Source organism: Eulemur rufifrons, chromosome 24 (genome assembly GCF_041146395.1).
Source record: "Eulemur rufifrons isolate Redbay chromosome 24, OSU_ERuf_1, whole genome shotgun sequence".
Lineage (NCBI taxonomy): Eukaryota > Metazoa > Chordata > Mammalia > Primates > Lemuridae > Eulemur > Eulemur rufifrons.
Window position 1 is genome coordinate 18,722,178 of NC_091006.1, and position 15,886 is coordinate 18,738,063.

At 51.2% G+C, this 15,886-nt stretch overlaps 1 protein-coding gene across 1 annotated transcript; it reads right to left on the reverse strand.

Annotated features, from left to right (window-relative positions):
* Window positions 1-2,502: 2,502 nt before the first annotated feature.
* LOC138375106 (zinc finger protein 304-like) lies at window positions 2,503-8,359 on the reverse strand. The gene is made up of 3 exons (XM_069458500.1): window positions 8,018-8,359; window positions 5,887-6,031; window positions 2,503-4,696 (listed from the first exon to the last, which is right to left on the reverse strand). Exons 1-3 carry the CDS (start codon window positions 8,048-8,050, stop codon window positions 3,084-3,086), a joined length of 1,791 nt encoding a protein of 596 aa, XP_069314601.1. The 5' UTR covers window positions 8,051-8,359; the 3' UTR covers window positions 2,503-3,083.
* Between the last annotated feature and the right edge of the window lie 7,527 nt (window positions 8,360-15,886).

Here is a 15,886-nt window from a genome sequence, read left to right on the forward strand (position 1 = left end):
ATGCTGTCTGCTGTCCAGTGTTTGAAAACCAATATCTCTTATATTGTGTCCGGTTGTTTCATTGTTCCAGGTGGAAAGTTAAGTCTGGTCCCTGATACTCCATCTTTGCTGAAAGCAGAAGGTTTCCAGTTTATATTTGTGATTTCTTTTTTAAATTTTTCAATGAATTAGAATGAGAGAGTACCTGTGTATTTTGTTCACTGCTGTACTAGTGCAGTCCCCAGCATGCAGTGGTTGCTCTAATGGCACTGGTTAAATAACTGAATAAATAGGTTCCTTGATGAATATAGGGTATACAATGTGAGATAATGATCTGGTATCAAGAATGCTTCCTCCAAAGGAAGGTGCTCATTCTTACTTTTTCTGTCATGATCCTCCTTCTCCCACGTGCTGCAAAAAGCATCATCCATGACTGTGTGGGCATGAGGTGGGCTCACACACAGGTCCTGTGGAATGGCAAGTCCACAAATGTGTTTGTTGAATTCATACTGTATGCCAGGCTTTTTGCTGGGACCTAGGGTAAACAGAGCCATGAGATAATATAACAGGCATGGTCTTCACCCACAGGAGATCTCCGTCTAGTGGAGAATATAGAGATTTAACATACAAGCAGAGAAACTAGGATAATTCCAGATACTAGTATTTCCAATAGATCTGTGAAGGAAACAAAACACAAGACGTGTTCAGATTGGCAGAAAGACCTCCCTGTGGTGGTGATTCTAGGGAAAGGGCACCATGGCTCATGCCTGTAATCCTAGCACTCTGGGAGGCCGAAGTGGGAGGATTGCTTGAGGTCAGGAGTTTAAGACCAGCCTGAGCAAGAGCGAGACTTTGTCTCGACTAAAAAATAGAAAGAAATTATCTGGACAACTAAAAATATATATAGAAAAAAATTAGCCGGGCATGGTAGCACATGCCTGTAGTCTCAGCTACTTGGGAGGCAGAGGCAGAAGGATTGCTTGAGCCCAGGAGTTTGAGGATGCTGTGAGCTAGGCTGACGCCACAGCACTTTAGCCTGGGCAACAGAGCGAGACTGTCTCAAAAAAAAAAAAAAAAAAAAAACAGTGTTCCACCTAGAGGAAACTCCAGTGTAAACGTCCCAGGCAGGAATGAGCTAGTGTGCCTGAGGAACCCTGTCATGCTGGCCTAGTAAACTGGAGTGAGGAGTTTACATTTTAATATGATGGGACAATGCATGATGAGTTCACTGCTTCAAGGGAGGCCTTGGCCCTGGAACACATGTAGAGACCTTATACACATAGGTTCCAGTAAACCATCTCTGTGTAGAACTATTTGTGGGAAATGGTTTCTAACATTTATAAAATCGAAAGCCTCCATATAAAAATATGCACTTTGGTCAACTTGGAAAACCAGAAAATGGGGCAACTGTATGTTGATTCTACCATCTGTCTTACCTATGCCCTGGGACAGCCCTCCTTCAGTGGCAGCAAAAATCAACAGATGATGAAGGCCATGGCTGCCCTACACACACCAAGAACATGGGCTGAACCACAAAAGCCATATTCCTGGATGATAGGATCTCCCTTTTTGCAGTCCTGGGGTTCCAGCCTATGCAGTATGGCCTAAAAATGAACAGCCTAGGAGCACTACAGGGTTCCTCAAAACCTCCAGATCGTTTCCCCTAGCAATGACCAGCTTATTGCTGGTTGTGCCCATTCTAATGGGGCATAGAGAACATGGCTGTGCAACATGGGGGTGTGCAGGACTTCTCCAGACCCACAGAACTGAGCTCCCCTATAGGTGAGGTCACCATCAGAGCAAATTTGGCAAACACCCAAAATCACATTGTTTTTCCTTCTGAAAGCTGCTGTTTCATAATTTTTGTGGTATAAATTCCCCTACTATAGCTTATTTCAAGCTGCACATGTAATGCCACTGAATGTTAAGTTGAACATAACCAGCTCTTGTCAGTATGATCTGACTCAGGCATACCATGAGGCATATCTCCCATTTGTCACAGTCTCCCTTGCTCCCTGACCTTAAACCTGGTGTTTCTGCATCCACTTATGGTCTTCATGTGGCCACTGCCCACTTAATCTGGACTTCAGGGGCTTCATTCATGGGCAGGTGCCAGGAAACAGTGGCCCCTCAAGACTGCTGGGGAATATGGGACATTACTAGAAGGACCCAAACACTGCTGCCCAGGATATACTATAGATTACTACACCAAATACCCAATTTCAAAAGCTCTAGGCCTAACAGGGCATTCTGGCATCTAAGACACATGATTTGGACCACAGAGTCCTTCAGTCTGTCTCAGGAGGCCTTGGACCACAAGGCAACTAAGGTTAAACTGAGCTGATAGCTGTTCCTTCCCATCGTGCTGTGCCCTCTGAGCTCCATAAACTCAGCACCTCCCCTCACAAAAGCCCTTCCCACTCTTTGCATCATTAGAACCCAATTTTCTTTTCAGTTTCTCCCCACACACAATGTGGAACTCAAGATTAGAAGATAGCTTGAATAATAAGGCCTTTATTATCACACACTCTGGAGGTAGGTGGTTCCAGGGTTGGATGATTTGGAGGCTAGATAAATCCATTATAGGTGTCACCAGTAGACTCAACAAGGACCAAGAAGAAGGAAAAATCTTCTTTGGAAGTCCTCAACAGACTCCAGATCCTCTTGGAGAGAACTAGGTCAGGGCAAAGCCTAAACCATTCAGGTCAGGGGAAAGATGGGAAATGAGGTGACCCCAATGGCCTCCCATCACTCATACTTCACTCCAGGGAATGAGAGAGAGACCACAGAGGTCTGTCCCTGAGTATGATGGGTGCACACCGTGGAGGCCTACCAGCTGGTAGAGGTGAGATGGCATCTGGCAGTGGCATTATCTGACAAAGGGCTCAGACAGGTTAGAGAGTGTAACATAGCTCCTGAAAGTGTCCCACAAATCTGACACTCACAGGTAATCTCCCCCAAGAGGAGTGCTGGGATGTGCAAATTTCAAATTTCAACTGATGGCTTCCTTCCAAAACCTCTCACAGAAGTTTTCTCATGAGTGAATTTTTTGGGTGAACAAGGAGAAGGCCCCAGCTAAATGCTTTCCCACGTTACTCACAATCCTAAGGCCTTTCTCTTGTGTGACCTTTCTGGTGCTGAATGAGGCTGGGATTTTGCCTGAAGGTGTTCCCGTGTCCACTGCACTTAGAAGGCTCTTTTCTAGTGTGACTTTTCTGGTGCTTAGAAAGGTTAGAACTGTAGCGAAAAACTTTTCCACATTTGTTGCACTCATAAGGTTTTTCCCCAGTATGAACTCTCTGGTGCTGAATGAGGATGGAGCTTTCACTGAAGGCTTTCCCACATTGGCTGCATTCATAAGGCCTTTTTCCAGTGTGAACTTTCCGGTGCTTAACAAGGTTAGAGCTATAGCTGAAGGCTTTCCCACATTCACTGCATTCATAAGGTCTTTCTCTAGTGTGAACCTTCTGGTGCTGAATGAGGGCAGAGCTTTGACTAAAGGCTTTGCCACATTCTGAGCATTCATAAGGCTTTTCTCCAGTATGAATTCGCTGGTGTGGAACGAGATTGGAGAGGCAACTGAAGGCTTTCCCACATTGGTTGCACTTATAAGGTCTTTCTCCAGTATGACTCCTTTGATGCAGAACAAGTTTGGAAGTTTGCCGGAAGGCTTTCCCACATTGGCTACACTCAAAAGGCCTTTCTGTGTTATGAACTTTTTGGTGCCGAGCAAGATGGGAGTTGTTAATGAAGGCTTTTCCACATTCATTGCACTCATAAGGCCTGTCTCCTGTGTGTATTTTCTGGTGCTCAACAAAGTTAGAGATACAACTAAAGACTCTCCGGCACTGTCTACACTCATAAGGCCTTTCTGTGTTGTGAACTTTTTGATGCCGACTAACATGGAAGCTACGAGTGAAGGCCTTCCCACACTGGCGACACTCATAAGGCCTTTCTCCAGTGTGAACTCTCTGGTGCTGAACAAGTGAGTGTTTGCGGGTGAAGACTTTCCCACATTCCCTGCAACTGTGATGTGTTTTTCCAGTGTGAACTTTCTGATGTGTCCTCAGTTGAAACTGATGGCTAAAGGCCTTTCCACATCCCGTACACACATGGGATGTTTCTCCAGTGTGAAATTCTTCATGATTAACATGTGTTGAATTCTCCTTGGGGGCATTTCCACCTGTGGGGCACCTTACGTGTCTCTCTTCAGCCTGATTTAGCAGGTGGTCGAGGAGTGCAAAGGCCTTCAGGAAGGTTTTCCCACATTTGCTGCACTTGAAGGGCTTCTGTGCATCAAAGACTCCCTGCTGCTGCCTGAGATTGGAGCTGGATGGGAAGGCTGCCCCGTGCTCAGTGCTCTTCTGTAGCTTAACCCCACTGGAGGTGGCCTGGTGCTGGAAGAGGCCACAGACTTCTAGGATATCCTTCTCACCCTCCATGCACATCAAGGGCTTCTCAGCACTGTGTTCTTTGTGGAGCTGGTTCCCACTGATCCAGAAGCCTCTCTCACATGGCCCAAAGGAATACAGCTTCTGTCCAGGGTTTATTCCATGGTGCTCAGCCAGGTGCAGAATATCTTTGAAGACTGGGTGACATATGTCACAGATGTTGGCCTTCTGGGTGGAAGTCCCTGCCTCAGAGGTCCTGAACCAGAACACACTTTCTACAGAAACACCCTGCTCAGATGGGGCTTCCTCCACTGCACACCAGCAATCTGAAAGCAGAGAAGAGACATGGTGGTGAAGTACATGTGGGATTTTTTAGGAAGGGGCACCCTCTTTACAAGGGCATGTCTCATGCATCCAGGAATGGCATCAGGGTGAGGAAGGAACAACGGTGCATGCTGGGCCTGGGTAGGCCACAGAATAAGGGGCCTGACCAGATATAAGAACATTGGGACGGGGTTCCGGCTGGGAGAAGAGGCAGGGACTGCAACTCACACCTTAACGTTCAGCAGGACCTTACACAGGCAGACCCCAGGAGATTTCTGCTAAGAAATGGGTACAGAGTGATGTGCACAAGCCCAGGGAAGTCCAGGAGCAACTAGGCATCTGGTGCTTACAATCTATGTGAGGATACATGCACCTCTCATAATACACTGAGTGTAGGTTAAGGCAGGACAGCTCTACAAAGGGAGACATGTAGGTCAGAGCAGTGCAATCATCTGTCATCCAGAGGCCAGAAGTCAGAGTAGAAATGTCAATATGGTTATTGACCTCAGCAATGATACACAAGTAGATACAAGACAGATGCTCAGCACAATGTGAGCCCAACCCCAATGTCACCCTTGCCCCCACCTCCCACTCACTAAGGTAAGGTTCCATCTCAGCTTGTCTTATGACCAGAAACATACCCACCCTGTCTGGCACCCAGAGCTCTTTACCCTGCTCCAGGTGAGCAACCACATGGGACTTGGAGGATGTAAGTCCTGGGAGAAAGTCAGGACAGGTGAGTGGTTGGCCATAGCCGAGGACAACCAACCCCATGACAGACCAAAGGGAGCTTGTCTCATCTTTGCAACCAGAAAGAAAACTTAGTGTTACAAAATAGACCTCTGAAGAGCACCTCAGAGGAACAGCTCAGTGATCCCCACAAGCAGGCAGTGTCTGCAGTCCCTGGCACAACCAGCCTCCTGGAAATGTCTGATAGAAAAACAGGGCAGAACTTGGGGCACAGCAGTGCCATCAACCTGGATAGACTCAGGCAGCCATACTACTGACCCTAAGCCCTTGCCCAGAAGGTTTTGGAGAGTAGGTGTCAGGGATCCTCAGGGAGAGGAGCAGGTTAGTGCATGTGGCCCAGCTCTGCACACAAAGCAGCTAATCCAGATGAATACGCAGCACCCATGCTCCACCTGTGCGAAAACAGCTGCTCCTGGGGAAGAGAGAAAGGGCAGAGGCTTACCCAGTGAAGCCACAAGTGCGAAGTTCTCCAGCATCACTTCATGGTACAGGTGCCTCTGAGCCTCATCAAGGAGCCCCCAGTCCTCCTGGGAGAAATACACAGCTACATCCTCGAAGGTCACCTGGGCCTGCCATGATGGCCACAGCTAAATCAATCAGAACAAAGGACAGCAGAAAAGCAGAAAAAAAAAAAAAACCCTGCAGGTGAAACCATCTAAACCTTGGACTGTGACCTGCATCCCACTACCTCTCTGGAAACAGTCTCTTTCTGCATGACGCAGACACCCTCCACAAACACACTGCCATGTCACCCTCCTCCTGAAGCCCCAGTGCCCACGGGTGCCACTCTCTCTTCATGTCTCACTAAGCACTGTGTCTGACCTCAAACAACAGGCAGATGGGCAGCCATATGACATCTATACCCTCAGTCCCCAGATTCTGCCTCCCAGAAATACTAAGCTGTGGCCCACTGGTTCATACCTATGCACATTCACATCACTCCTTGGACAACCCCCTCATCTTTAGACCCTGTGGGCACCCCACAGCCCACACAACCAGCATCTCTCCACCTTCCTACATGCCTCTGCAAATGGCATCCAGAGCCTGGCTGCTTGGTGAGGGCAATCAGGATCCCGTCCTGCCCCAGACCTACAGAAGTCCCACCTGCCAGTGGTAGTGGTGCCCAGTCCTTCCTTTATGGTTTCCCCACCTGGCCCTGCTCCTGTCTTTAGCCCTCAGACACCCAGAACCACACACAGATCTCCAGGACTCCCAGTCTTCTCTGCCTTTTCACATGCTAAGCCCCAACCAACCACAGTACACATCTTTCCTCTTTTTGCATGATCAAAGCCTAGCTTCCACTCCAAGCCCAGAACTCTCCCAGCTGATCCTGTCTGCCACTGAGCTAATCTGCCAGTCTGACTGAAAGCCCAGTCCCCACAGAGAACAGGCAAGAAAAGCCAGTGAGCCTGTAGAGGGGTGAATAAGCACAAGCCCTGGTCCCACTGTCATCCTACCTCTACCTCAATACACCCCGGCCTCGATAGCAGGAAGCTTTATCATCTTCTGGACTCTCCTCACCCACATACACCTTCCCTTGAGGCTACTCCTCCTTTTATCTCCCTTCCTGATGCCTACTACCCCTGACCAGGTTCCCAGACCCAACCACCTAGTCCTCAGCTGCCTCCATGGGGCATCCATCACCATGACCTAGAGATAGTTCCTTCTACATATAAACCAGCACTCCACCTCAGTTCATAGGCTGGCTGCCACTGACTGGACATTTCCAACTTGAACCCCTCAGCAGAACTGAGACCTGTGTCTGGCTTCCCATTGATACCCCTCCTCAGGAGTCTATGGGACCTTTCACACTTAACACGGCCAAAATCCACCTCACCTTCCACGAATCCTGCTCCACCCACTCACTTCCCCACCAGTGGATGGCACTTCCATCTTCTAGCTATTGAGGCCAAAACCATGGAGACATCCCTGCCTCTTCCCCTTCTCTCTCTCACCTTCCAAACACAAAATCTGACTGGCCCAAGTCAAAAAACAGATCCCCAATCCAACCATTTCTTCCACCTCCACACTCACTACTCTGGTCAAGTCACCAGCATCATTCACCTGATGTATTTAAGGGTCCTTATGAGCCTCCCTTACTCCTCCCTCACCTTGACCATGTGTTCTCCCGTCTGTATCCAGAGGGAGCCTGCCAACATCTGAGTCCAACACCTCCCTATTCTGCTCCAAACCTTCCATGGCTACCATCACCTTCAGATTCTAGGCCTGACTCCTGCTCACCTGCTCTGTGTTCCCCCAAACATAAGGGAGCCCTGCGGTTCCTTGATCACCCTCAGCTCCACTTCACTTCCTAGCATTTGCACATCTTGGTGCCCATGCCTGAAACAGCTTTCTGTGCCTCATCCCACTGGATTCCAGAAATGGGAACCTCTCCACATAACCGCTGGCCGAGACTCAGGATCTTCGGCCTGCGGTCGCCCTATGGTTTCCAAATGCAAAGGACGAGAGCGAAGGGGGAGGAGAAGAGTTCAGGGACATTCTCTCGCCTACTCGGGTTCGGGACTATAGGATGGGTCGGAGCAAGTGAGGTCCGCCGGGCACCCTACACTCACCCGCGCCGGGGCCGTCGGCGCCACCACCGCCATCGGACCCGGGCGGGCCTTGCGGGCTCGGGAACGCCCACAGTCCACTGGGCGGGGAGACCGCAGGCCGATCGTCAAGCCCCAGGCCTCAGTCCCCACTGTGTAAATGCGCTCCAGGCGCAGGGGCCACCTCCGCGGGGCCGCGGTGGCTGAGGGCCAGTGCAGAGGAGGCCCAGGTAACAGGGATCATGGCGTGTACAAAGGTTCGCTGGTCGGCCCCATCCTCCTCACTGTCCCGAGTGAGTGGTCCCGAGGAGGCGTCTGGGAAGGGCCCGACCCAGCGCTCGGGTCCCCAAGGGCAGGATGGGACGACCTGTCAAGAGCAAAATGAACGCCTACGATGGCAACACCGGAAGTCCTGCCCCCAGCGGCGTGAAAGGCAGGAAATGGCTCATCTTCTGAGCTGTAATTGGACCAGAGCTCACCGCCATCTTCCTGCTCCTTCTGGTTAGTGTAGTTTCTGTCCTGCATCCGGCCCAAGAGAAGTGCGCTTCCCATTCTCCATGGCAACGGCAAGGCAAAACCGCGAGGGGCACTGGGAAATGCGGTTGCGAGACAAACAGAGGCCGGGCCGTGGCTTAATTTCCTCTTAAAGGGGCCGCTCCTGGATTTCCTTTCTCAGAGCTATGCCGCAAGTGACCCCCATCCTGGTCGCCGGGCTGCGGGCCCTGACGGGGCTCCTGGGGAACATCTTCTTTTCTCTGAGGATGTAAATGAAGATAATACCTGTCACAACGCCTTTATTCAGTAACATTAAGGTACTTCCAATTCAGCGGTCCCTGGACCAGCAGCGTCAGCATCACTGAGGAACTTTCTAGGATGGCAAGTTCTTGCACACCCCTTCCCCTACTGAATCAGAGTCTCTGAGGTGGGCCTGAGCACTCTGTGGTTTGACAAGTCCTCCCGGAGATTCTGATGCTCACTCAGAATCAGCTGTAATTAAAATCCAATGACAAATTTTGGATATTACAACCTTCCTCATGAGAGGTGACATGAAAACTGCATAGTACAGGGTTCGAGCTCCTAGCGCTAAACATCCGAGAGCTATTTTCCTTGCTGTTCCTATCATCATCATCTTCATCCCCGCATGGTTCTGCCCTGCTCTGCCCCTGTAGGCTTTACAGTGGTGACCCTCCCTACCAGGATCTGGTTTTCCTGGTCAGGCACTGGAAAACGGCCTTGCCTCAAGCTGTTGGCCACCTTGAGACATGCCTGGCATGAGGAACCTGTTCCTCAACCTCTCAGACCACTATACCCTCTCAGATCATCTGGCCCCCTCCGCAGGTGAGCTCAGGCACAGAGGTAACTCTGAAATCCAGTCCACAGCTTCTCTCCACCAGAGCCCTCAGTCTTTCCCAGAAGGACTCCAGGCAGCAGTGCCCCCTGGACTGCCCTTTCAATGTGTCCGTCCTCTAAGACAGCCTCTGTGGTCATAGCTGAGAACCCTACTCCTCTGCATGCTGGCAGTGGTCCATTTCCATTCCCTGCCTCCCCAGACATACCCCATGCTCAGAGGTGATGTGATCACCTGAGTCTTTGTCTTCATATAGTCACGGGCAGTGTGAGGTGGGGGAGTTTGGGATAGAGTGATTTGAGGGGTCCCCAATACATCACAGGTGCCATGTACAGACATGGGTCTCTTCTTCTCTTGAGCTGCCAGCAGACATTCCATGGGTTCCCTTGGCCAGAGTGGGTCAGTTCCTGCCCACCCCACACTCAGGCTTCTTCTAGACATTAGGTTATTACCTCATCCACGGGAGAGCCCATGCTAGAGAAGGAGTCGGCCAGTGAGTGGTAGTAGGACAGACTGTCCCCGGCCGGGGAAGCACTGCCGCCGCGGGAGGAAGACGCCTCGTAGTGGGCTTTGAAGCCCGAGAACATCCTGGTCGCCGTTAGTCAAAGCGGGCGAGGGGCCGAGGAGCGGAGCCGGGAGGGAGCTTGGGAGCAGAGCTGGGTAGAAGCGCGATCACTGCTCACTAGCGCCGCCGCCGGCGGCGGCGGCTGTGTCTCAGCGTCCCGGCTGCTCGCTGAGGCTGCTGTCTGAGTATGAGCCACCTCGGCCACTGCTTTTATAGTAGCCTTATGAATGAGCACTACGCGTCACTGGGCGCAACCATTGCGGCGCCAGAGGGGTGGCGTGCAGACCCGGCCGCCTCTACAGCCACCCAGCCACCCCTGCAGTGCTCGCAGCCCCCTGTCCCCGTCTTGGTGTGTGTTCTTGTCCTGCAAGCATTTCGAAATCCTGGTCTTAGAGGTCTCATAGACCCCCACAAAGTGAGGGACTTACAGGGATGGCTCCCCCCCGCGACTACAGAGAACCGCCGTGTCCTAATAAGGACATCCTGTGAAAGCCGGGAGGGATTGATGCGAACTGCCCGCGGGCTGCAGCCAACACCGAGGGTGGAGCGCTGGGGGAGGCGGGAAAGGCTTAGAAGTCCTGCGAACGTTCGCACCTGGTTCAATGCGGACCGTTGTTCTCCGGGTCGGGGGTATGGGGCGAGGGGCGCCACTATAACATTGTACAGAAATTGGAGACTGTTCTGAGGCGCAGGTAGGGGAGGAATAGCCTCAGGTACACGGCCCCGAGAGCTTAAGCCTGGGCTCCCGAAGGAATGCGCCTCTACCCCATTCCCGGTCCTAGCCCTAAGTCAGTGGAAAACGTACAAGCAGACCCTCAGGCCTGGGTTCGAGCAATACTAGGACTGTTACTGCGTTTGGAAGCAGAAAGTGGAGGATCCAAAACAAGAGAATACGATAATGTACTTTATCTACGATACAGGGGACTTGAATTTTTATTTTTATTTTTAAGGAAGACAGCGCTTTTTTTTTTTTCTTGGCCATATGTGGGAATACTAACGTTACTGTCAAATCCCTGAGACACTAGCCGATAAACATTGTGCAAAACCTACGTGCAGGGATATCTGAAGGAGTTGTTTGCCTTGTTCTGAGCTAAGGCACGGGGTGGGGGGTGAAGGTGCCTTATGTGGGCAGGGTGATCAATTCGGGATAACAAGGTGGGGTGAGCTTCTTGGGGGAACGTTAAGTCCGTGTTGGGGGGCTGGTTTGGTCCCGCACTCTGGGAGGCTGAGGCAGGAGGATCACTTGAGCTCAGGAGTTCGAGACCAACTTCAGCAACACCGAGATCCAGTCTCTACTAAAAACAGAAAGAAATTAGCCAGACAACTAAAAATAGAAAAAATTAGCTGAGTGTGGTGGTGTGCGCCTGTAGTCCCAGCAACTTGGGAGGCTGAGGCAGGAGGATGGCATGAACCCAGGAATTTGAGGTTGCTGTGAACTAGGCTGACACCATGGCACTCTAGCTCAGGCGACAGAGCGAGACTCTGTCTCAAAACAAAACAAAAAAAACATTTAGTGACATTTTATTGTTTGTAGGCATGACTCACCAGGCCTCTTATAAAAGAATTTGGGCAAAAGAAAAAAAGTCAGAGTTCAGTCCTCAATAGGATCAATCCATTCCCAACTATCTAGAAGCTGGGTGCTTTCCCAGCAGTCCTGGGCCTGAGCTGCTCTAGGGACTGTGAGAAGCATGGCAGTGGCACCCTCTGGCGGTCAGTCTGGTTGGGCAGTTTACCTTGGTCTCCCAAACACTGGCCTTTTTGTCTGGTGGCTTTTTGAATGACCTGGCTTGCCCCGGGGACCAGAGAGGGTAACCCCTGGTTTCCTGGTTCCTCCTGGTCCCAGGATAAAATCCAAATCCTTAAGGTGTCTGGAAAAGTTCCTCAGACTCCAGCCCTTCACCTCACTCTCCTGCCCACTCATGAAATGTCCTTGGTCAAACCTGACCTCTCCTTCATCCTAAAGACAGACCCAGGATATCCATCTGCCAGACCTTTGTTAGTACACTCCCCTGTGCTGGGGACACCATCTCCTGCCAGTGACACCAGGAAGCCCCAACTCATTCTTCAATCATAACTGTCTTAACAGCCAAGAGATAATGGCTAACATGTACTGACAGTTTAGTAAATCCTGGTCATTACAATTTGCACTTAAACCTTTGTTCTGTTTAAACTTCTTCTTTTTTTTTTGAGACAGAGTCTCACTCTGTTGCCCAGGCTAGAGTGAGTGCCGTGGCGTTAGCCTAGCTCACAGCAACCTCAAACTCCTGAGCTCAAGCGATCGTCCTGTCTCAGCCTCCCGAGTAGCTGGGACTACAGGCATGCACCACCATGCCCGGCTAATTTTTTCTATATATATTTTTAGCTGTCCATATAATTTCTTTCTATTTTTAGTAGAGATGGGGTCTCGCTCTTGCTCAGGCTGGTCTCGAACTCCTGAGCTCAAACGATCCGCCCACCTCGGCCTCCCAGAGTGCTAGGATTACAGGCGTGAGCCACCGCGCCCGCCCGGCCTGTTTAAACTTCTGATCAGCCTTGCAGACAAGTCCTAGAAATTGACAAGTGGTTAAAGGTACAGACCCTGGAGCTAGACTCTGTAGGTTCACATCCCACCCTGGCTGATAATTATCTCTGTGGTGTGAGGCAAGTGTTTGGATTTCCCTAATAATAAAACCGACATGTAATCACATGTCTTCACCAATGATATGTGAAAGGACATACAGCAGTGCCGAAGACAAACTGGCATCTTGCCAATATTTACTACTATATCTGTTTTACAGATAAGGACACAGGAGCTTAACCAGAGGTCTAACCAGGTTGGCTAAAGTTCAATCACCTTCCCTATGGGAACCCTCATCAACCCCAGTGAAATCTTGTACAGAGTGGGGATTTGAGCCAGGCAGATGGAGCTATTGTGGGCACAGAGAAAACTTTTTGGTATTTTCATTTCATGGCTAATCCATTAAATTATGAATATATCAAACACATAGCATTTATTTAAATATTAAGCAGTTAACATTTGCCTAGTGTAAATAATTACATATTAGAAGTATACTTTTTTTTTTTTTTTTTGAGACAGAGTCTCACTCTGTTGCCCAGGCTAGAGTGAGTGCCGTGGTGTCAGCCTAGCTCACAGCAACCTCAAACTCCTGAGCTCAAGCGATCCTACTGTCTCAGCCTCCCGAGTAGCTGGGACTACAGGCATGCGCCACCATGCCCGGCTAATTTTTTATATATATATATATTTTTTAGCTGTCCATATAATTTCTTTCTATTTTTAGTAGAGATGGGGTCTCGCTCTTGCTCAGGCTGGTCTCGAACCCCTGAGCTCAAACGATCCGCCCACCTCGGCCTCCCAGAGTGCTAGGATTACAGGCGTGAGCCACCGCGCCCGGCCTAGAAGTATACTTTTAAAATAAAGAGTTTAAGGGCCAGAATCAAGGCACACGCCTGTACTCCCAGAAGGTTGGGAGGCTAAAGTGTGGGGGGAAGAAATCGCTTCAGGGCAGGAGTTTCAGACTAGCCTGGGCAAACAGGTGAGACCCCCCCCATCTCTATAAAATAAAACAAAAAATTATCAGGGAGTGGTGAGGGTTGCCTGCAGTCCCAGATACTAGGGACACTGAGGTAGGAAGATCACTTGAGCCAAGGAGTTCAAGGTTACAGTGAAATATGAATTCCCGAAGACACTCAACCCTGGGCAACAGAGCCAGACTCTGTCTCAATGGGGGGGGGGGGGGGGGGGGAGGGAAGAGAGAGAATTTAATTTCTTCCAAACATTCAAACATTGACTAAAATATGAATAGTGCCTCTAAACAAAATTTGACTATATCACAAAATTAAGACCTGATTGTTCTTAAATTCTTTCAAAGCAGGCAAAATGTACAAACATTCCAAAACTGATCAGCTCTCTTGCGCTACAAGGATTTACAAGCAGTATCAAATCTGTGCACAGTTATAGCTGGCAGTAGATAGATAGTTATGCGTGGAGGGAGGTATACAGGGAGGGAGCCAAAACAAATTAAGCCACTTGACACATGAGAACTGTCTAAAGCCCCTAAAAACAAGGCCATTACAGTGCAGCAACAAAGAGAAAACCTTTTCTTCTCTGCCCAAAACAGGGTTACTCTACAGTGACAGTGTCCTGCCTTTAGTTTTCATGTGTCACACTCAGAACAGTCCCCAGGGGGAAAAAATAATAATCAATATTGTGACGTGTGGGGCAAGGCAAGAACTAGATAATCGCTTAAGGACAAGGAAGACTAAGAAAGTACCTTCTGCGGGATCCAAGCTTACAAGGAAAATGGATGGTCTGGGCAACTGTCCAACAACAACCTGAGACTCCAGAAAAATGTAGGTTTGGGACTGGCAATTCTTGGGGTGGGGGTCGCAAATCTCATTTTAAACTTCCTCAGGACACTGACCCACAGAGAGGTCAAACCCCACCCCAGGGCGTAAGAGGAGGAGCTGGGATGTGAAGCCAGAGCTCCAGGTGGACGCTCCTCCGCCCTTTAACCCGCCCTTCCCTGAACCTTTTCCGCTTTGTGAGCCTGGCTTCGGTGGCTTCTGGAACCTCTGCAGTTCCCGCTTGCGCACCTCCGGGGTTTAGTCTCGGGGTCCGCTTGAGTAGACGCAGGGAAGCCCGAACGCGGGACGACCACCGGGCAACTCTTCCCACGCGTCGGGGCCCGCGGGATCCGCGGTGCAGTAGCAGGACACCCATTTCCCACGCCCGGCCCGGCGATGCTAGGCAGTTGCCATGGAGATCGGTAATGGACCCCTTCACACGCCGGAGAAACTACAATACCCTGAAGGCACCGCGCGAGAGCCGCAGCGCGCACTGGGCTAATGAGAGCCCATAGGGCTGGACTTCCGGCGTGTAGAACTGTCACTTCACCGCCGGGCGTCAGGCCACACCGGCGATCCCGGCAGGGGCAGGAAGGGTAGGGGCCGGTTGTCCAGGAGGCTCTGGGGACCCGAGGCGGGGACGGCGAGGAAGGTACTAGCGAAGGGCCGCTTCGTGCCCCGGCCTGTGCACGCGTCGTGACCGCCGGCCGAGGGCCCCACCCCCCGAGCCTCGGTTTCTCTGAGTGTAGCGTGGGCGGCCTGTGGGGCTGTCGGGCCCCGGCCGGAGCCACGTGCTCTCCCGCCCCCGCGGCAGCAGCGGACGCGACTCCCCGGTCGTTCATCGCCTTTGACTATCCGGGAGACTGAGGCCCGCAGCCGGCTGCGGGAGGCTGTGGGCAGGCATCGGCGGTGCCCGGGCTGCCCACCGTGTCTGCCCTCCCAACTGCAGGTTCTGTTGGCGGCGCCGGTGAGTCGTGGGACCCCTCCTCGCGTGGACCTCACCCGCACTGCGGGAGTGACTCTACCTGGACGACTTGTTTTTGGGTTGTTTTCCTTTCTCGCTGTCCTGGGGCGGGGAGAGAGGTGGTTCGGTCCCAACCCCGGCTGCCAACCCCGGCGTCCACCTCAGAGAGGCGGGCACGTGTGTGATCCTGACTTCTGGCACCCAGGCGAGTGAGGTGGTGAAGGAAGTTCCAGGGAAGGGTCCTGCACGTACAAAAGCTGAGAGGGGAGTCTGAGCCTAGGTGCTTCTGGAACGAGCGTTCTGGACATGGAGTGTTCTGGACATGGGAGAGATGTGTGTTCTTGAAATGGCAGGCTGAGGAACTGGCACTTTCTCAAGGCCGTCAAGAGCCAGGGAAGGTTTTGAACACAATCTAAACATCCTCTGAGTTGGGATTTGAAAACAATCCATACCACCATTTGCTGCGTGGGGGTGTCGGTGTGAAGGGAAGAGCCTACTGCCACAGTCCTGGTGAGCGATGATGGCGCCTGGACCAGATGGGGCAGAGGTGGGGGGAAGGCAGTTGAATTCCGGCTACATGTGCTGATGTGTCAGGTGTGGGGTGTGAGCGAGTGTTGTGACTGAAGAACCTAGAAAACTGGAGCTGCTGTAGACAGCAAGGAGAATTTGAAG